Below are 22,415 nucleotides of genomic sequence, written 5' to 3' on the forward strand. Positions count from 1 at the left end.
TTCAGCCAGGTGAGAAAATGTTTGAATATTGAGAAACACTGCAGTTCCTGGCGGCTCTGCGTTTCGGGCGGGGAGCCGCTCGGGGTCCTCTGGCACTGAACCAAACATTAGAGCCTGGAAACAAACCTGCAGAACAACGCCATCTTGTTTACAACATGGCTGCCATCTTTAATTAGGCCTGAACTCAGTTGAGATTTAGCGGCCTCATGTGGATCATAACTTCTGCAGAATATTGATAAATAATCTTCATTACACCAGCAGAAAAGCTGAACGGGTCCAATCAGAACCAGAAACCAGATTCCCTGGATCCATGAAGAATGCACAGCTGAGCTCTCCAACTTTATTATTATTAGTAAAACATTAATTAGAAATACAGTAAATATCTTTATGGACTCGCTGAGGGCAGAAGCAGGAAAATAATCCCAGGTGGATCGATGCTTGTTCAGATTATGAAAGTGGTCATTGTGTGAATGTGTGTGTGGGTGTGTGTATGTGTGTGTGTATGTGGGTGTGTGTATCTGGGTGTGTGTGTGTGGTCTCCACTTTGTTCCTCCTCTATATTCAGGAATAGTGCCACCTACTGTTAGAGGGGAGGAACAGCTAAATCGCTAATATTCCTAAAATAACGGGCCATGTCATCTTTTGCAAATATAATTTGGGATAAAAATGACTCGGCTCGTCATTTTAGGAAGGGGAAGATATGAAATGATTTGCTTTAGTGGCCCAGGCGTCTTGCCGGGCAGCGTCCCAGCTCGTGTTTATCCCAGTAGAACCGGATGCGTTTCTTTTAGATCAGCAGCTAGAATGAGATGAATCCAGGAAGCTCAAATCAAATTTCCCTGGAAAAAACAATCATCTCATCCAAAGAACTCGTCTTTCCAGAAGCTGGAAGAGAAGAAAGCGGATTAGAACCAAAACATCTCCAGTACGGACCAGCAGGAGCAACCAGATGTCCTCCAGAAGGATTTATTCACCAAACGTCTGACTTCAGATCTAGAACAGGGCCAGGAGCGAGGATGTTCTGGTTCTGATGTTGTCTGGGTGGACCGTCAGCGATCCGTCAGGCAGAAAAACATTTTCATTCATTTCTGTTTCAAAGTCTCGAGATTTTCTGCTTCATCTAATGAAATCTGGATGGATGAAAGTCTGACCAGGATCTCCGCTCTGCTGCGCCTGTGAAAACCATTCCTGGGCTCATCAGGTCGTGACCTGGCCTCATCTGGAATGGTTTTCCTCATCAGTGCTTTGAGGTGAGCGTCAGAGTGGAAGAGACACGGAAGATCTGAGGCAGCATGTTGCTCAGCTGGTAGAACATCTCCTCTGAAATGCTCTGCAACACAAAGAAAGATGGCGGCCAGTCAGAGGACACCTTTACGACCTCCACAGTTTGACCTTTAGGAGCTTGACACTTTGACCTTTAGGACCTTGACAGCTTCCTGTCCTAAATCAGCTGAAGCCTCTTTGGCAGGGGCCAATCAGAGAGCAGTTCAGTATCAGCCAATCAGAGAGCAGTCCAGCATCGGCCACTAGTCTGCTTTTAGCTTTTGGTCTGGAACTGACAGTACCAAAAGACGTAGCATCTGCACTTTGATGGAGCGACTATCCTGCATATGTTTGCCACTAGAAATAAATTATTTTCTAAACAACGTAGAAATATATAATCATTTTCAGAGTAAATAAAACTACTCTACATGTTGCAGTCCAAAATAAATTCAGAACAAATGCTTCCAAATGCATTTAGTCTGCAGCATGTTTATCATGCAGTAACTTGGGCAGCCTGGTGATGAAAAGGACCAGCTGCAGGAGGTCAAATCACATTTTTGGTTCAGTCACAAAGACTATTATCTATTATCATTATTATTAGTCACACCTGGTTTAAACATTTACTCATTCTTAAAACTCATTGCTGCCGTGTGGCTAAGTGTGAGCTAGCTGCAGGCTAGCTGCAGGCTAGCTGCTGGCTAGCTGCAGGCTAGCTGCTGGCTAGCTGCTCCAGCTGGCTAACTGGGGCTAATCTGATCAGATTAGATCAACATTTCTGTCTGACTGGCGGTGCAGGACAAACACGCCACACCTGACTAATCCAAGTATTCGCACCTCGTTCATGCACGACGCCTGGCATTAAGGTCACCGGCTTCATGTTTGACCTCTGACCTCAGAGACAGGTTAAGTCCAGTCAGATGGACTCTGTTTGGTCTGGAGAAATGTCTCACTGGGATCAGTGGAAACAGATCAGCTCTTCATGGCAAAGGGTGGGAATACTTATGCAAGTGTTTTTTCTTAGTTTTCCATTTTGAATCCATTTGCCAAAGTAAACTTGGTCCCACATTGTCAGAAACGAGGCATCAGAGATCAGGTTAAGAAGATCTGGAAAAAGGCTGGAACGAAGCCAGATGTGGAGAAAGTGAAGCGGTGTGAATGTCGACTGTAAATAAACTGAATTAATCTAAAATATCTAGTGAGAGTAAGAGTTATGTCATCCTGTGTTTGATGTTGAGATAAATGAACTAAACTGTGCCACATTTTCACCTGAAGCTGTTGGGATTCAAATGTTGGATAAAGTCTGAATTAAAACGAGAACTTCATGTTGTTTTTCTGGCACTGATGCATCAAACTGATGAAAATAAATCATTTCAATCTAAAGTGCAGATGAATGAGAGTTTAGGAAAAAACATTAAAGTTCATCTATCAGCAGCTGTGACCTTTGCCCTGGACGCAGATAAATCACAGGCCAGCTGGTTAAACACTGAACTAAAGGTCAAAGGTCACCTAAAATACCAGAAGCTCCTTGCTGTGGCGACACGAAGAGGAACCTGGCTGAGTGACGGCAAACAGCCGCAGGCCTCACCTTCGGCACCAGGAACTGAACGGTGCGGGAGATCCCTCCGTCCCACGAAGCCATTTCCATCATAAAACCTGGAAGCAGAAAACAAGAACAGAAGATTACGTTTACCTCCAAACATGATTAAACATCTGGAACATTACCCATCATGCACTGCATCAAGTACTGCCCATCAAATGCAAGGAATTATTTTTGTTAAATCCAATTTGGCTGACAGACAAAAAAGCAACCGACCCGGTTCCTCCTTCTACCGACTCTTGCAGGTAAAAAACATATTGCGACACCAGAAACCCCTTTACAACAACACTACTGATGTATTTGGAGAAAATTACAATTGATCACCTAAAACAAATAGAATAAAAAAAATTTACAACAGTTTTTCATGCCATAAGACATAAAAGAAAATGAAAGAAAATTCTGATACAAAGGATCATAATTCATGGATGAAAGGATTAACAGGCTCCTGCTGTTTCTGAAGCTCCGTTTTTATCAGTGTTGCGCTGAGCAGCAGCTCCTATAACGAGCTCAGCAGCTGTTTGCTAATTGCTGCAGGCTAGTCTGAAGGAGGTGAGTGGGGGAGGAGGTGATTCTTGAAGGCGGGGCTAAGGCCATCAGGCCTTTTAACAGCTGTGATTAAAATTTCTAAAACATGACAGAATGAAAGCAACACTGCATGGAAATACATTAAAACATGATTTAAAATATTTTTCATAATCCTGTCATTGCTTCACCAGGCAGCAAGGGGCTGGCAGGGGTCAAAGGTCACGGTTACCTTTGACACATTTGAAGACCAACTCTGCTCTCTTCAGGCACCAGGGGATGGTCATCTCCTGTAGGGAGGAGGAGAGGAAGAGGAAGAGGAGAGAAAGAGGAGAGGAAGAGGAAGAGGAGAGAAAGAGGAAGAGGAAAACGAAGAGGAAGAGGAGAGGAAATGGAAGAGGAGAGAAAGAGGAGAGGAAAAGGAAGAGAAAGAGGAAAGGAAGAGGAAGAGGAAGAGAAGAGGAAAAGGAAGAGGAGAGGAAGAGGAAAACGAAGAGGAAGAGGAGAGAGAGGAAGAGGAGAGGAAGAGGAAAACGAAGAGGAAGAGGAGAGGAAAAGGAAGAGGAGAGAAAGAGAGAGGAAAAGGAAGAGAAAGAGGAAAGGAAGAGGAGAGAAAGAGGAGAGGAAGAGAAAGAGGAAGAGGAGAGGAAGAGGAAAACGAAGAGGAAGAGGAGAGAAGAGGAGAGGAAATGGAAGAGGAGAGAAAGAGGAGAGGAAGAGAAAGAGAAAAACGAAGAGGAAGAGGAGAGAAAGAGGAGAGGAAAAGGAAGAGGAGAGGAAAAGGAAGAGGAGAGGAGAGGAAAAGGAAGAAGAGAGGAGAGGAAAAGGAAGAGGAGAGGAAAAGGAAGAGGAAAAGAAGAGGAGAGAAAGGGGAGAGAGAAGAGGAGAGAAAGAGGAGAAGAGGAGAGGAAAAGGAAGAGGAGAGAAAGGGGAGAGGAAGAGGAAGAGGAGAGAAAGGGGAGAGGAAGAGGAGAGAAAGGGGAGAGGAAGAGGAAGAGGAGAGAAAGAGGAGAGGAAGAGAAAGAGGAAAGGAAGAGGAGAGGAAGAAGAGAGGAAAAGGAAGAGGAGAGAAAGAGGAGAGGAAAAGGAAGAGGAGAGGAAGAGAAGAGGAGAGAAAGAGGAGAGGAAAAGGAAGAGGAAAGGAAGAGGAGAGGAAGAAGAGAGGAAAAGGAAGAGGAGAGGAAGAGAAGAGGAGAGAAAAAGGAAGAGGAGAGGAAAAGGAAGAGAAAGAGGAAAGGAAGAGGAAATGGAAGAGGAAGAGGAGAGGAAGAGGGAGAAAGGGGAGAGGAAGAGGAGAGGAAAAGGAAGAGGAAGAGGAGAGGAAAAGGAAGAGGAGATGTGACTAAACCAGAAATCTGATTATGGTTCACAGTTACAGAGAAACGAGAGATAAAGTTCCAGTTTTGAACTGAATCCTGAATAAATGAACTTTTCTGTGAGCTGAACACTAAGTGGATCCTGAAAGCTCCACACAGAGGCTGATGATGATGAAGATGAGGACGAGGATGATGAAGAGGATGAGGAAGAGGCTGACCCGTCTGGTTCTGCCCTCTGACCAGCCGGACCTTCGTCTCTCGAAATAGTTTTTCTGCTTTCCTCTCATCCAAAGACAAAAACACCTAAAAATAATCAGACAGCGGTTCTGTCTGCGCTGCGGTCCGGCTTCCTCTAAATGGGCTCCAGAACCGGGCCGCAAAACCAGTCGGATCCGTCCCACAGCAAGAGGAGCCAACATGGAGCGGCAGATGGAAAACTGCAGCAAAAACAGAAGCTGCAGACTTTAGAGTCTAGAAGCTGCAGACTTTAGATTCTAGAAGCTGCAGACTTTAGATTCTAGAAGCTGCAAACTTTAGATTTTAGAAGCTGCAAACTTTAGATTCTAGAAGCTGCAAACTTTAGATTCTAGAAGCTGCAGACTTTAGATTCTAGAAGCTGCAAACTTTAGATTCTAGAAGCTGCAAACTTTAGATTCTAGAAGCTGCAAACTTTAGATTCTAGAAGCTGCAAACTTTAGATTCTAGAAGCTGCAGACTTTAGATTCTAGAAGCTGCAGACTTTAGATTCTAGAAGCTGCAGACTTTAGATTCTAGAAGCTGCAGACTTTAGATTCTAGAAGCTGCAAACTTTAGATTCTAGAAGCTGCAAACTTTAGATTCTAGAAGCTGCAACTTTAGATTCTAGAAGCTGCAGACTTAGATTCTAGAAGCTGCAGACTTTAGATTCTAGAAGCTGCAGACTTTAGATTCTAGAAGCTGCAGACTTTAGATTCTAGAAGCTGCAGACTTTAGATTCTAAAAGCTGCAGACTTTAGAGTCTAGAAGCTGCAGACTTTAGAGTCTAGAAGCTGCAGACTTTAGATTCTAGAAGCTGCAAACTTTAGATTCTAGAAGCTGCAGACGTTAGAGTCTAGAAGCTGCAAACTTTAGATTCTAGAAGCTGCAAACTTTAGATTCTAGAAGCTGCAGACTTTAGATTCTAGAAGCTGCAAACTTTAGATTCTAGAAGCTGCAGACGTTAGAGTCTAGAAGCTGCAGACTTGAGATTCTAGAAGCTGCAGACTTTAGAGTCTAGAAGCTGCAAACTTTAGATTCTAGAAGCTGCAGACTTTAGATTCTAGAAGCTGCAGACTTCAGATTCTAGAAGCTGCAAACTTTAGATTCTAGAAGCTGCAGACTTTAGATTCTAGAAGCTGCAGACTTTAGATTCTAGAAGCTGCAGACTTTAGATTCTAGAAGCTGCAGACTTTAGATTCTAAAAGCTGCAGACTTTAGAGTCTAGAAGCTGCAGACTTTAGAGTCTAGAAGCTGCAGACGTTAGAGTCTAGAAGCTGCAGACTTTAGATTCTAGAAGCTGCAAACTTTAGATTCTAGAAGCTGCAGACGTTAGAGTCTAGAAGCTGCAGACTTTAGATTCTAGAAGCTGCAGACTTTAGATTCTAGAAGCTGCAAACTTTAGATTCTAGAAGCTGCAAACTTTAGATTCTAAAAGCTGCAGACTTTAGAGTCTAGAAGCTGCAGACTTTAGAGTCTAGAAGCTGCAGACGTTAGAGTCTAGAAGCTGCAGACTTTAGATTCTAGAAGCTGCAAACTTTAGATTCTAGAAGCTGCAGACGTTAGAGTCTAGAAGCTGCAGACTTTAGATTCTAGAAGCTGCAAACTTTAGATTCTAGAAGCTGCAGACGTTAGAGTCTAGAAGCTGCAGACTTGAGATTCTAGAAGCTGCAGACTTTAGATTCTAGAAGCTGCAGACTTTAGATTCTAGAAGCTGCAAACTTTAGATTCTAGAAGCTGCAGACGTTAGAGTCTAGAAGCTGCAGACTTGAGATTCTAGAAGCTGCAAACTTTAGATTCTAGAAGCTGCAGACGTTAGAGTCTAGAAGCTGCAGACTTGAGATTCTAGAAGCTGCAGACTTTAGATTCTAGAAGCTGCAGACTTTAGAGTCTAGAAGCTGCAGACTTCAGATTCTAGAAGCTGCAAACTTTAGATTCTAGAAGCTGCAGACTTTAGATTCTAGAAGCTGCAGACTTTAGATTCTAGAAGCTGCAGACTTTAGATTCTAGAAGCTGCAGACTTTAGATTCTAGAAGCTGCAGACTTTAGATTCTAAAAGCTGCAGACTTTAGAGTCTAGAAGCTGCAGACTTTAGAGTCTAGAAGCTGCAGACGTTAGAGTCTAGAAGCTGCAGACTTTAGATTCTAGAAGCTGCAAACTTTAGATTCTAGAAGCTGCAGACGTTAGAGTCTAGAAGCTGCAGACTTTAGATTCTAGAAGCTGCAGACTTTAGATTCTAGAAGCTGCAAACTTTAGATTCTAGAAGCTGCAAACTTTAGATTCTAAAAGCTGCAGACGTTAGAGTCTAGAAGCTGCAGACTTGAGATTCTAGAAGCTGCAGACTTTAGATTCTAGAAGCTGCAGACTTTAGATTCTAGAAGCTGCAAACTTTAGATTCTAGAAGCTGCAGACGTTAGAGTCTAGAAGCTGCAGACTTGAGATTCTAGAAGCTGCAGACTTTAGAGTCTAGAAGCTGCAAACTTTAGATTCTAGAAGCTGCAGACTTTAGATTCTAGAAGCTGCAAACTTTAGAGTCTAGAAGCTGCAGACTTTAGAGTCTAGAATCTGCGAACTTTAGATTCTAGAAGCTGCAGACGTTAGAGTCTAGAAGCTGCAGACTTTAGATTCTAGAAGCTGCAAACTTTAGATTCTAGAAGCTGCAGACGTTAGAGTCTAGAAGCTGCAGACTTGAGATTCTAGAAGCTGCAGACTTTAGATTCTAGAAGCTGCAGACTTTAGATTCTAGAAGCTGCAAACTTTAGATTCTAGAAGCTGCAGACGTTAGAGTCTAGAAGCTGCAGACTTGAGATTCTAGAAGCTGCAGACTTTAGAGTCTAGAAGCTGCAAACTTTAGATTCTAGAAGCTGCAGACTTTAGAGTCTAGAAGCTGCAGACTTTAGAGTCTAGAAGCTGCAGACTTTAGAGTCTAGAATCTGCAAACTTTAGATTCTAGAAGCTGCAGACGTTAGAGTCTAGAAGCTGCAGACTTTAGATTCTAGAAGCTGCAAACTTTAGATTCTAGAAGCTGCAGACGTTAGAGTCTAGAAGCTGCAGACTTGAGATTCTAGTAGCTGCAGACTTTATTCTAGAAGCTGCAGACTTTAGATTCTAGAAGCTGCAAACTTTAGATTCTAGAAGCTGCAGACTTGAGATTCTAGAAGCTGCAGACTTTAGAGTCTAGAAGCTGCAAACTTTAGATTCTAGAAGCTGCAGACTTTAGAGTCTAGAAGCTGCAGACTTTAGAGTCTAGAAGCTGCAGACTTTAGAGTCTAGAATCTGCAAACTTTAGATTCTAGAAGCTGCAGACGTTAGAGTCTAGAAGCTGCAGACTTTAGATTCTAGAAGCTGCAAACTTTAGATTCTAGAAGCTGCAGACGTTAGAGTCTAGAAGCTGCAGACTTGAGATTCTAGAAGCTGCAGACTTTAGATTCTAGAAGCTGCAGACTTTAGATTCTAGAAGCTGCAAACTTTAGATTCTAGAAGCTGCAGACGTTAGAGTCTAGAAGCTGCAGACTTGAGATTCTAGAAGCTGCAGACTTTAAAGTCTAGAAGCTGCAAACTTTAGATTCTAGAAGCTGCAGACTTTAGAGTCTAGAAGCTGCAGACTTTAGAGTCTAGAAGCTGCAGACTTTAGAGTCTAGAAGCTGCAGACTTTAGAGTCTAGAATCTGCAAACTTTAGATTCTAGAAGCTGCAGACTTTAGATTCTAGAAGCTGCAGACTTTAGAGTCTAGAAGCTGCAGACTTTAGAGTCTAGAAGCTGCAGACTTTAGAGTCTAGAAGCTGCAAACTTTAGATTCTAGAAGCTGCAGACTTTAGATTCTAGAAGCTGCAAACTTTAGATTCTAGAAGCTGCAGACGTTAGAGTCTAGAAGCTGCAGACTTGAGATTCTAGAAGCTGCAGACTTTAGAGTCTAGAAGCTGCAAACTTTAGATTCTAGAAGCTGCAGACTTTAGATTCTAGAAGCTGCAGACTTCAGATTCTAGAAGCTGCAAACTTTAGATTCTAGAAGCTGCAGACTTTAGATTCTAGAAGCTGCAGACTTTAGATTCTAGAAGCTGCAGACTTTAGAGTCTAGAAGCTGCAGACTTTAGAGTCTAGAAGCTGCAGACTTTAGAGTCTAGAATCTGCAAACTTTAGATTCTAGAAGCTGCAGACTTTAGATTCTAGAAGCTGCAGACTTTAGAGTCTAGAAGCTGCAGACTTTAGAGTCTAGAAGCTGCAGACTTTAGAGTCTAGAAGCTGCAAACTTTAGATTCTAGAAGCTGCAGACTTTAGATTCTAGAAGCTGCAGACTTTTTCTAGAAGCTGCCGACTTGAGATTCTAGAAGCTGCAGACTTGAGATTCTAGAAGCTGCAGACTTTAGTCTAGAAGCTGCAGACTTTAGAGTCTAGAAGCTGCAGACTTTAGAGTCTAGAAGCTGCAGACTTTAGATTCTAGAAGCTGCAGACTTGTGATTCTAGAAGCTGCAGACTTTAGATTATAGAAGCTGCAAACTTTAGATTCTAGAAGCTGCAGACTTGTGATTCTAGAAGCTGCAGACTTGAGATTCTAGAAGCTGCAGACTTTAGATTCTAATGGACTAGCGTTGCTGTCATCAGGCTTAGCCCGTTTTCTGGGGAAACCCTGATTAGCAATACCATGAGTATGGCCTAGTTAAAGTTCCATGTGTGAAACCAATAAATATGTGGAGAAAAATGAGAAATGCACAATGATGGATGGCTCTGATGCACTGCTGCTGCTCACGTTCAGACCATGATGCTGGTCAGAACAGGAGCAGAGCTGACCAGCCAATCAGAGACCAGGTCAGGTCGCTGCTTCCTGTGTGTGCGGACCCGGACCGGGCCGGGCTGGGCCGGTCGGTACCTCGGACATGTCGTGGACCAGCAGCAGCGGCACGGTGACGGTGGTGACGTCGTGCGTGCAGCAGACCTTCAGGATGTTCCTCAGGCCCATGATGGCCGGGTCGCGCGCCGTGATGCTTCCCGACCGCAGGTTGTCGTCCACACAGAGGTGGAAGACGACGTGGACCTCCGACAGGTTGGAGTGTCTGGAGATGTAGAACTCGCCTGAAGGAAAACACGGAGCGATTCAGAAGAACCGACTCAAACTGAGAGCATCTCCACGTGTTCAACATCAATACCTGGGAGAATATTTGAGGGATTTCTTTCAGCTGTTTTGCTCTTATCATCTCCTCCACTCTTCTGATTTTCTGTAGAAAAACAGAAACAAAACTGACGCATGCAGAACTTGGAGTGATGAGCGTCTCTGGACGGATCCAGAGGAGAAAAATATTTCTGTTTCCGTTCTTCCTCGTTCCTTTCACCGCTGAGGTGGAGGAGAAATAAACGTCAAACTGAGCGCCGCCGATTCTGAGGAGAAACCACCTGGCAGAGAAGACGCTAAAGACGTCAGGTACGCACAGTTACACCACTTACAAAAACAATAGGGACTTTTAGTTTATTATTTACAAAATCCTTAAACCCAGTCAGCTGGATACACAAAGAGACTAGAGCCTGGACTTCAAGTCCTTCATTTAGATTAATGACAGAAATTTCAACGCGTTGAAAATTTTAACAGGACGAATCACACTTGTTTTTTACATGAAAAAGTCCAGACGTGGAACCTCAGCATCCTGTGTTTCTGGTACGGCAGTAAATCAGATGAAATGATGGCAGAAACTGAACTTCATATGAGCAAACATTTTAACAAGAAATACTTCAAAAATCTAATTCTTTAAATAAAAATGGACAAATTCAGCGGCTCAGTTAGAACACAGTTTAAACTAAGCAGAGCAGGTGATCAGAGGGACTCACCTGCCGGCTGCTTCTGCTTGCTGCAGCGCTGCACCCGCGCATACAGCACCGCCTGCTGCACCTCCTCCAGCTGCTGCTCCAGGCTCAGGAAGTGGAAGTCGGTGCATTCCTTCGCCACCGTGGCAAAGTCTGGAGATCAGCAGAGAAAAAGCCTGAACCCGACTGTGAGCCGCTGCCGCATCACATGCTGCGGACCGGAGCTGCAGCAGCAAGAAGAGCACAGTTTCCTGAGCTGCTTCAGCAGCTGATGAGCTGCTGTCATTCATCAACTTCAGTTTATTATCAAAACAAGGCAGACAAACTAAAAGTTTAATCAGCAGCTGCTGACAGTCAGTCTCCACCACCCTGCAGCTTCTGGATGCAGCACACCTGCCGCCGCAGCTGCAGCACACCTGCTGCCGCATTCTGAAACCGGACGGGACGGGAGCCCCCCGTTGTGCATTGTTTTGCAGGAACAGTATTAATCTTTACAAAAAGAAGAAATCTATTAAACTACATTTAGCTTCTTTCCATTTGGAGATCAGCAGAGATGATGACCAGGTCATAATTGAAATGATTCAGTTAAAAAATAACAACCAATCATGTAACAAAGTCTCTAAATATTTCACTTCAAATCAATCCCTTCACGTTTTAAATTGCTGAATAATTTCTAGCTTCACTGACAAATAAAAACCTTCCTGTAAATGGTCCAACAGGTTCTGATAAGCACAAGATGTTCAGCTTGTGGGAGAAATCAGGCCAGGAGGTGAAATGATGAGCAGAGTCTGATTTGGGACTTTTGCCCAGTGTTTCACAGTAACCAGGGTAAGATGGCCGACCTCTCTTGATGCCGCTGTAGGAGTTGACCCGGTTGTCCACCAGCAGCACCAGGCCGCAGAGCGAGGACGAGTAGAGCGCGCCGTCTGCAAGCGCCGCAGCTTGGCGCCGCTGCTGCTGTGGCGCCGGTGCTTGCAGACGTCCAACACGTCGGCACGGACCAGCCGCAGGTTGTGCATCGTCTTGAGCTGCGCTCCTGCATGAACAGAGAACAGCTTGAGGTGCCGCCATGCTTTCCACCTGCAGAGGCGCCATCAGGCTGCAGGAGGAGCAGAGGCACCTAGGTGGATGGTGAAGCTCTCCTCCAGCAGCGGATGCTCCTCGAACGGCCTGCAGTCGCCGTCCGCAGCCTCCGCCAGCCGGCCCGGCTGCACCTTGATCTCCTCGCTGCAAAACACGAATCACAGCAAATCCATCTTCACCGTCGCTCGCCATCCAAGATGGAGGAGAAACGCTTTCTCACATGGCGTCCTGTCCCACTGCAAGCCTCGGCTTATTTCACCAGAGAGCAGCCCCAAGCTGCTGTTGACAGACTCACTTGATTTTGCTGCTGTTGTTGGATTTCTGCAGATCCTGGTGCAGCTTAATGACCCAGTCCTGGTACTCCTGCTTCTGGATGGTCGTCACCTGCTTCAGCTCGCTCGCCCACCTGTTCTCCAGCACCTGCAGAGAGAGGGGGTAGGACGACGTGTCTTCAGAGTGGACGTCTCCGCAGGACGACGTGTCCTCAGTGTGGACGTGTCTCTGCTGTCGTTTACCTGCTGAGCATCAAAGTGTTGCGAAGCCACGGCGTTGACATCGTGGTCGCTCAGCGTGTTTCCCAGCTCATGCATCACTTTGTCCATCTCTGCTGCTTGCCTGGAGACGGAGGACAGAGGGAGGGACAGACAGAAGGAGGGAGGGACAGACGGGGTACAGACGCAGCAGTCAGACTGGCAGCTTTGCCTCAGGAGGAAACCAGTTGCTGCCAGTTGGATGGAAAACCTTCAGGATTTTATCTTGATCAGGAAAATGGGGATTTACAACGGAAAACAAAAATAACATGTAAATAATGAAACTAAGAAGAAACAGTTGAGTTAATTTACACTAAATCTGATGCTCATTATATATCGAATGATTAATAATCGGATGCTGATTGATTTCTACAGAAGGGAACCAGCTGAAGCTGATTCAACACGAGTCCAAAGAAGAAGAGGAACCTGTTGATGTTTGCTTTGCTGCAAATGATCCAACATTAACTGAAGGAATGCTGCTATTGTCTTTGAAAATGGTTATTTTTTTAATTTAAAAAAATTATTATTTGGTTATTTGCATCTTTTAATACATTTCTAATAGTGCATGAAAACGGTTAAAATGATTGAATAAAATCAGCAGGATCTGATCTTTTAATGTGACTAATGGTCAGAGCAATAACCATTAGCAATTGTTCTGGTCGACGCCCAGGGCGGCGGCGATGGGGGGGGAGGGGACGGCGGCGATGGGGGGGGAGGGGACGGCGGCGATGGGGGGGAAGGGGACAGCGGCGATGGGGGGGGAAGGGGACGGCACTACCTCTCCTGCAGCTTGCTGAGCTCCACGTCTCGCTCGCTGATCAGCTCCGACACGCTGACGAAGTAGCTGTGCTCCAGGTTCAGCAGCGTTTCGGAGGCAGGCGAGTGGATCAGTTCGTGGTAAACGTCAGCAAAGTCTTCGTCCCAGCTGGGCTCCTCGGCCGAGCGTGCTCCAGGCTGGTCTGAGGAACACAAACAGTGACCCCTGCTGGAGGGTTGGGGAATCACAACCACATCAATCACAAAACAGTAACTCTTTTTTAACAGGTTAGGTTTCAAAGACATTTAAATAACTTTTTTGAGGTAATACTCCAATCAGTTTTTCTTTTCATGAACATAAAGTTAGTTCTCCTGGATCAGAATAATAATAATCATTATTAATCTTTGAAAAAATCTGGCATTTTCCATGTAGACGAGTGATTGAATATTTATTTTATCAACTGTTTCAGAGTGATTTTTAAATGTGGCCCGAAACCGGGTCAGAACCCTGCAGGTTCAGTGTGAATGTTGGAATGGGAACCTGAAGACAAGAGAGGAACTCAGAGAAAGTCTCATTGTTGGTTCATTGTGACGTTTGTGTGCAGAGGGTTAGGATGACTGCAGACTTCTGCATATTTATACTAATTTACATTCAGATGTATTTATGGAGGTGACAGGTGGAGCAGCAGCTGCTGCGTTTCCTGCAAATTGGGTTCTATAGTGTGAAACTGCGTGGCATTTTAAACATGAGGCCCCAGAGCCGTTCACGCAGCAGCAGCGGCTGCAGGCGTTTGTACCTGAGCGTAGGATGCGGCCCACGCGCTGGTCAGCTGGTTGATGTCCACGGCGCTGCAGGCGAGGCGCTGCAGGGCCAGCTCCGCCTCACGGTCAAAGTCCAGGCCGCTCTGCTCCTCCATGAAGGCGGAGAGGGCGGCTTTCAGCTCTGCACAGATGAAGCATTTCAGGTTAAAGATCATGTTTTCATTACCTGAAACTGGAAAAATTATCACAATCAGCAGAAATAGAGACTTTCTAACCGACTGTAGTTTTCTAGTTGGTCTCCAATTTTTAAAATGTCCGACCTGCCGATTCTGATTTTGGTCGACACTGAATTATTTTGTCTAAAATGCTGCTGAATAAACCCAGAAAATGGCTGAGATGGAGACAGTCTGGTGACCAGGTGACCTGGAGGCGGGGCCAACCTGGTGGGCGGGGCTAACGGTCAAACCTCCCATAGCACAGGTGTCAAACTCCAGTCCTGCAGGTTTTGGATGAGCCACAGGTAAAAAGCTGGAATGAAACGGCTTCATGACCTCCAGGATTAGGATCAGTCCTCCAGAGCCTTTATGACCCCATCATTGTGATCAGGTGCTGCAGCAGAGGCTCATCTAAACGCTGCAGGCCAGCAAACATCCATCTGGAGTTTGACACCCTGTCAACAGAGGCTGATGTCTGCAGCTCTCATAATGTGTTTCATACACTGACTCAATAATACTGTAAACATCCTAATTGATTGTGTGGGTCCAGACATGTATATTTTCCATGTAGTGTCTGGCCAAGTGCAGGTGAAGGCCAGAAACTCGGCGGACCGGATGCAGCCTGCAGACAGGCCGCTGGAGCTGCGATATTAACCGTGTTCATTAGCTCAGAGCTGCAGCCTCACCATCTTCTATGTAGCAGGGGATGTTGTGCAGCAGCATGAGCCTCCCGTGCAGGTCCCGGATGTTCAGCTGGACCGGAAGCTGCAGCGGAACTCTGAGCACGCAGGTGTTCTTCCCGGCCTTGAACTCGAACACGAAACTCCCTGCCAGCGGTTCCGCTCGCTTTGCTTCCGCTCGCGTTGCTTCTGCTCATGGTGTCCGGAGCTGGAAACGGCTGGAGCGACATGGCGGCGCCTCGAGAAGACACTAAATCACAACATTCCTGAAGTTCACCTGACAATAAATGAACAGAAGCGTTAATTCTGCTGCTGGAGCAGGTCAGCTGACCGGTTCACACTCTGCGTCTTCTGCTTCTTCCACTTCCTTGTTTATGCGGTTTCCAGGGCTTTGGTGCAACAGCGCCACCTACTGGTGCGGAGTGTGAACCCGGACTTCACTGAAGGATTATGTTATCAAACTGTTAATTTGAGAGAAAATATTATCTGACAACTATTGCTTTTTGAGTTAGATTTAACAAATCAACCAAATCTACTTTTACTTTAATTTTATTTGACTATTGGATCAGCTGTTGTCTTTCTTCCTAGTAATTTGGACAGTATTACATGTTTTATTATCTCGTCAACTCCACAGTATTCAAACTTTTCTGAATGCATCAGCTTTTCTTTGCTATTAATTCCTTAATTCGGGCAGGTTTTGACATGATATGCCCCTGGTTTTGAAGATCTGCGACTAATATTTACTCTATTATATTTGTACTTAAGTGCTTATTTAGAAACATAAATGTACTTCTAAGGGTAATTTTAAATTAAAAGACAGTACATTTCAGATAAAGTAAGAAAAACTCTCAATTTCCTTCACGGACAGTATTCTATTTCCAGGCATTGCATAATTTATAACCCAATCAAGTAACTACCTTCAACTGTCATGGAAAATCGGAATAATTGCAAATGGGATAAATAAAGTATTTGGATGAGCTCGGCTGATCACCGATCGGCCTGCCAATAAATCTGCAGCGATAAATCAGGCGGAAAATTTAAACTGAATTGAATTTGGGGAAAAAGAAAATAAAAAGTGATTAAATGATTAATTTCCCTGCGCTTCACAAGTATGCAGTACTTTGTGCTGCTGTCGTATAAAATACGTACATTTAGTGTCTGGAAGGAAGAAAATGTTTTGTTACCATAAAAATGTTAGTTTCATATTTTATAAATAGCCCTGCCAGTCTGACATAATTTTGCAGATTTGCGCATGCGTGCTTTTTAAGACGTTGTGTGTCCAACTGGAGTTTCTTCAAGTTTTTGTGATTAAGGGTTCGCGGTGAACTCGACAACTCTATAATGACGAAGAATGCACTTTTTCTACTCATAAAAAATTATCTTCAAATCTGTTCAATTTCATGGGTATTTTATGTCATAAAACCATATTTTTTAGAGAAGCATTTGTATTTATTCCGAAAATTTCCGTTGTTCAGCTTCACGCTTTTAGCTGGGTGGGAGTATTGGCAGTCGGCCCCAGCGGGGAGAAGCGTCCCGTCATTCCTCGCGTGGCCAACGGCTCTCTACCGACTGCTCATTGAATTACGGTCCGCGGCTCGTTCGGCTCGGCTTTACGGAGTAATCCGCGGAGATCCGGGCCATACCGACCCAACAAACACCGCTACACCGTCCGGGCTCTGCTTGTCGTCCGGCGTGCCGCTCCTGGGCTCGCTGGGTGATTTTTTCAGGGGAGAACGGCGGAGCTAGTAGCCAGCGATGATGGAGCTGGAGTCGGCCTGTAGCCGAGGCGACCCGGGGACTCCCGGGGACTCGCTGCAGCCGCAGACGCCGAGCCGGCACGAGAAGAGCCTGGGCCTGCTCACCACCAAGTTTGTGACCCTGCTGCAGGAGGCGAAGGACGGGGTCCTGGACCTGAAGGCGTGGGTCTTTGTCAGTTAAGCTTAGCATTAGCTGCAGCTAGCTGCAGGCTGCTTCAGTGAATTATACACTTTAGCGCATAGCTTTCAGCTTTAGCTGCGGTGTTTTGTTTCTGTTTGAGCAAAACCGGCGCGGTTCCGCGGGGCTGTCGGGGCTTTCCAGGCCGGAATCCGGGTGTTAGCCCGGAGTGAAGTTTGAAAACACCGGGTAACTTGTCAGGCTCTGCCCCCTGCAGATTCAAAGTGTGGAAAGTGGGTCAGCTTTTGTCTCCTCAGCCAAAGCTGCAGCAGCAATCTTCCTCTTCCTCAGGGATGAAGGCTTTGTCTCTGGACGTCTTCAGTCGTTATTCTTCACTAATTACTCAGAAGTATAGCAACTAAGAGAGTTAAAAGCCCTGAAAGCTCTGGTTGGTGGTCAGACTCCGGGATAAAGCAGGCAGCTGCTGCTGTCAGGCTGCGGGGTTAAGAACAAAATGCTGCCCTTTGACCTTTAAGTAACATTTTGGTCAGAGATCTTCTTCCTGTTCCTGTCCAGGCTGATGTGAAGCTATGACTTCCAGAAAAAATACAGTTTCAGTTGTTTGTTTTATACATGATTAAATTTCACTTAAAAATAAATTCTCATTTTCATACAAAAAACTCTGATTATTACAGTTATGCTGTTCTGCAAACTGTGACCCTTGAATAACTTTGACTAAAGCATTGAATTAACTTTAAATATAGATTAAAATTTATGACAACACTTTTTCCATCAGACTCTGTAAGTCTGCTGCTGTTTTTATTTGTAAATAATCAGTTGTTTATATATTCATCTATATCTTGCAAACTTTTACTTTCCAAATTATTTTGTTAAATCAGTTGCTATTTTTCAATAATTGCATACTTATTTTTCTTATACTGTAAATGTGTCCTTACTGCTCAGCAGCTTATTATTAGTAGTATTATTTGTGTTACTAATGATACTTATATTTATTTATTGTTTGTTTGATTTTCACACAGATCTAGACAAACTTGTAGATTAATCACTACTAAACGTTGTTTATTTTTATTTTATGAAATGAGACTTTCTGCAACTTCATGCTGAGCAGAAGGCCTGGTCTTCTGTCTATCCTGACTGTCCTATGAATATAAGTGACAGAGAGATGTAGCCAGCTGACTGGCAGTTCACAGCAGTGTTCTCTCACTTTCAGCAGAAATTTCTCCTCAGCTGAATCCTTTATGATGAAACTGAATTAGCAGAGAAGAACTTTCACTTCTGGCTTCTGAAAGATGGAGGAGGAGAAACATGACTCTAATCGTAACGTTTGCAATAAACCTGGTTTGATCTCAGGGTCCCGGTTCAGGAAGCTATTGGCTCGGTCTGCTGGTTCTGGTCAATTCAGAATAGAATTATGTGAAACTCTGTAGCTGCACAGGCTCGTCGTCTCTATCAGTGAAGGAAGGAAGTGGGAGCCCCAGCATGATGCTTCCTTTGCATCCCGTTTCCTCCGCAGGCTGCAGACACTCTGGCCGTACGGCAGAAACGACGCATCTATGACATCACTAATGTCCTGGAGGGAATCGGTCTGATTGAAAAGAAGTCCAAGAACAGCATCCAGTGGAAGTAAGTTCCCTTCATTTCTCCTCTGAATGAATCTGCAGCGCCCCCTGGAACTGAACAATGATATTACATCGTCATTTAAAAGAATAAAATGTTTCAGTTAACAAGCAGTCCATAGCTGCCAGCAGGGAACATAGTTAGTTTTTATGGCTTTTCAAGGGAACAGTTGAACCAAGATTAAAATTAATTAAATTTTCCGTGAATTATTATCATTTATTCTTCTCATTCTGTAGTAAACAATAAAAACTTGGATCAGAAACTAATGCTGACAAATGAGACAATGACGTTAAAGCAGAAATACAAAGCGTTATTAATAATAACATTAACAGATTAGATGGTAAAATTTGACGCTGACGTCTCTGCATGGCCACGCTCTGATGGTGCGTTCAAGGGGCGTGGGACCAGGCTGCAACACCAGGGAGATCGCAGACAAACTGATGGAGCTGAAGGCCGAGCTGGACGATCTGGCGCTGCGGGAGAACGAGCTGGACCAGCAGAAGGTCTGGGTCCAGCAGAGCATCAAGAACGTCACCGACGACTCCAGCAACAGCCCATATCCTTCTGGACCCGACCAGAACCGGCCTCAGGTTCAGGCTCTGTTCCTGAGCTGCCGGGTCAGAACACGGTTAAACTTCCCAAATGGTTTTGGCCGTGAGTGTCGCTCCGTCTCCATGGAAACATTTCTATAGTTGGGGATTTTCTTGATGTGTTTTTATTAAACATGTCAAGCTGTGACATTCATCCAGCCAGAAAATAAAACTGCTGGGAGATTTAACCAGCAACCTCAGGATGGCCCTTCAGTCCATTCAGAAAGTTTTCACAGCCTTTCATTTCCAGACTGAATTAAATCAAATTCTATACATTAAATACCTCGTTATGAAAATGTGGGGAAAAGCTTGAGATTCTTGCAAATTTATTCAAAGTAGAAAACCAATGATCACGTTTACATAAGCATTCGCTGCCTTGTTGTCAGTCTGATTATTTTCTTCATCCGAGCTTCTACTAAGTTTAACTAAACCTCCAATTAGGTGGTTTTGCTGATAAACTGTCTGAAATCGATATTTAGTTTTATCTTTCTTATGACGGAGTTTTTGCATTTTAGTTCTGTACCCTAAAACTGTCTCAGTGCTGCCCTCTGTGTTGATCGGTGGTGCTGCAGTGTCTCAGTGCTGCCCTCTGTGTTGATCGGTGGTGCTGCAGTGTCTCAGTGCTGCCCTCTGTGTTGATCGGTGTGCTGCAGTGTCTCAGTGCTGCCCTCTGTGTTGATCGGTGGTGCTGCAGTTGGATTCTGCTGCAGAGGGTTGTGTTCATCAGCGTCCAGATGTCCTGATGACGACTTCATTCCACTCTGCTTTCTCAGATTAGAATGAATAATAATAAATATGAACATCCTGACCAGGAAGCCTTTCAGATTAAAAGCTGAAAGGCTTATTATCTGTATTATTGGACCAACCTTAACGCTTTCAAACGATGGCCTACGTAAAGCACGAAGACCTCTGTGGAGCGTTTAAAGGTAAAACTGTTAAAGAACATTTAGGTTCATTGTGGCTGAACCTGGCTGTTCTCATGACCTTTGACCCTGCAGGGGACACTCTGCTGGCCATCCGGGCCCCCCCATTGGGACGCAGCTGGAGGTTCCTGTGCCAGACTCGTAAGTAGCTATGGTTATGATGGGTCAGAGTCTAAGTTGCTCCATGAGCCAGGGTAACTGTGTGTGTGTGTGTGTGTGTGTTGTGTGTGTGTGTGTGTGTGTGTGTGTGTGGTGTGTGTGTGTGTGTGTGTGTGTGCGTGCGCGTGCGCAGGTCCTTAATGGACAGAGGAAGTACCAGATCCGTCTGAAGAGTACCTCTGGACCCATCGAGGTTCTCCTGGTCAATAAGGACCGTCCAGTGCCGCTCCGCTGGTTCTGCCCGTCCCGCCTCCTGATGACATCCTGCACAGCCTGCCAGCGCAGACGGCGACCCAGAAGACCCCCCATGCTCCAAAGGTCCTCACCTCATATTGGACAGGAAATAAAGTAGAAAAGCCTATATAGTCCCTCGGTGGACCGATCCGGGTCGGCCTCCCAGGGGAATCGGATCGTTCTCAGGCTGCAGGCCGAACGTCGCGTTTTACTTGCAGTTGATGCTCCACTAAGAGCCGCTGCTGTGAGCTGTTAGCTTCCTGTTCAGTAAAATAAATGTCTGGTGGAAGGTCTGCTGGGGGAAACGTGGCGCCATGTTGGATTCCGAGCTGCTTCTGGTTCAGAGACAAAATGATGGAAACGTTTCTGTTAGATCTTATCCATCTGCAGCAGCACGACATGACATTTCCTCTCGCCTGCAGCTCTGCAAGCCGCAGCTCTGCCAGCCGCATCCAGCCATAAACCAGCCACAAGAACGCCGGGCGCCGCAGCAACGCCGGGCGCCGCAGCAACGCCGGGCGCCGCAGCAACACCGGGCGCCGCAGCAACGCCGGGTAACTAAAACTTGAACTGGAGTGTTTGCATGTTTGCCTCATGTAGAGAAAGTCCGTCGTCAGAAACAGGATTTGGGTCATCAGGTTTAATGAAATAATGAAATGAAGGTTTATGTGATTAAAACTGCTTTGTAGTCAGTTATTATGATATTAACAATGCATGCGGGCTGGCTATTAAAAGACAAATATTTTGTGTCTATTTGCTTTTCATAAAACTTGGGCCGTCACTTCATGCAGCCGTGCCTCATTTGTCTCCTCCTTGAATTGAAGTTGGGGCCAGAAATGCCCGCGGACCGCTCTTTGGACACCGCTGGTTTAAAGTTCAACTAACACCACTGAGAAGCACGTTTCAGATTTCACCTGTTTTTCATATTTCTCCCTCTGTGTGTTTGGCCTCAGATGCGAGTGCACAGCTTGGTGCTGCAGCACAGTCAGCTGCTGCAGCAGTTCCGCAGCAGCTGCAGTCCTCCGCCCTCCCTGGACGGTTCTGCCTCCTTAGCCGGGTTCCAGCCCGTCAAGTCGGACCCGTCTGAGCGTGAGTCTCTGGGATAATTCTTCATAATGTGCTGATCAATGTGCTGAAATGTGCGGCTGACGTGAGCTCTGATGTTTCTCCAGTTTTGGATTTTCCCAAAGAGCTTTCTGAAATGTTTGACCCGACTAAAGGCGAGTTGAGCTCTGCTGCCCGATAAACTGATATTGATAGCATCTCTAAATGTTTGAGTTGAACAAGCTTTGCTGGTTTCTGCCTGCAGAGATGATGCCCGGAGACCTGCTGGAGGACCTGATGTCGTCTGAAGGTACCGAACCTCCATCCAGCTCTTTGTTGTTTCTTTCAGTCGTAAAACGGAAACTGGAAATCGGGTCGCGTTTTCCGTCATCAACGGGAAAATGATGATTAAAACAGACGTTTGGTAGCAGGTTGCCATTGTAACAGCTGTGAACCCAACAGGAAACGTTTTTCAAAATAAAATAAAAACTGGAAGAATTTCAAACGTCAGGAGACAAAATTTGATCCAAACTGAAAAATGTATACCATTATGCATCAAGATGAACTTTGACCTCTGATAAGATCCAATTAGAAACATCCAGCTGGGAGAAGGTCAGGAGCGGCACTGGGAATACTGGGAATACTGGTGGGGTAATTTGGGTCGAGTCCGGCTGCGTGTTCCGGACGCTAACCCGCTCCAGTCCTGCAGAACCTGTAGCTGCCAGAAACATGCAGCAGTGGAACCAGAACCCGGACGTGCGGATCCCTCCGGGCCCGTGCAGCAGAACTCCGATTGGCTGTTGGTCTTCGTTTTCTGGGTGTCATTTCCTTCTCAAGAGCATTTCAGGATTCTGGATGTAAAAACATTTTCGCTTTGCTGTGAGACGCTGTATTCTGATTTTAGATGGTTCTGACCTCTGACCTCTGGCTCCTTTAACCGTTCTCCTGTTCCCCTCAGTGTTCTCGCCTCTCCTCCGTCTGTCGCCTCCACCCAGCGACCACGACTACATCTACAACCTGGACGAGACCGAGGGCCTTTGTGATCTCTTCGATGTCCCCATCCTTAACCTCTGACCCCGTCTGGCCTGCCTGCAGCCTCCATCAGCGCCTCCATCAGCGCCTCCATCAGCGCCATGTACAGAAAACAGCTGGAAACTTTGAGCTTTTCCAAGGAAAAAAGTCAAAACTATATTTTTTTGCA

The 22,415-nt window shown here is 45.3% G+C and overlaps 1 protein-coding gene and 1 pseudogene across 1 annotated transcript; one reads left to right on the forward strand and one right to left on the reverse strand.

Annotated features, from left to right (window-relative positions):
- Window positions 1-492: 492 nt before the first annotated feature.
- On the reverse strand, window positions 493-15,085 carry LOC129356224 (protein C12orf4 homolog). The gene is given in 16 exon segments (XM_055025821.1): window positions 493-1,330; window positions 2,849-2,916; window positions 3,615-3,672; window positions 9,800-10,002; window positions 10,077-10,145; window positions 10,750-10,878; window positions 11,568-11,645; window positions 11,648-11,761; window positions 11,846-11,952; window positions 12,104-12,228; window positions 12,324-12,423; window positions 13,117-13,273; window positions 13,276-13,297; window positions 13,892-14,037; window positions 14,758-14,893; window positions 14,895-15,085. Coding segments are annotated over 16 exon segments (1,692 nt in total). The 5' UTR covers window positions 14,982-15,085; the 3' UTR covers window positions 493-1,237.
- Window positions 15,086-16,280: 1,195 nt separating this feature from the next.
- On the forward strand, window positions 16,281-22,415 carry LOC129356217 (transcription factor E2F4-like; annotated as a pseudogene).

This window comes from Poeciliopsis prolifica, unplaced genomic scaffold (assembly GCF_027474105.1).
Source record: "Poeciliopsis prolifica strain line A6 unplaced genomic scaffold, Auburn_PproV2 SCAFFOLD161, whole genome shotgun sequence".
In the NCBI taxonomy this organism is placed as follows: domain Eukaryota; kingdom Metazoa; phylum Chordata; class Actinopteri; order Cyprinodontiformes; family Poeciliidae; genus Poeciliopsis; species Poeciliopsis prolifica.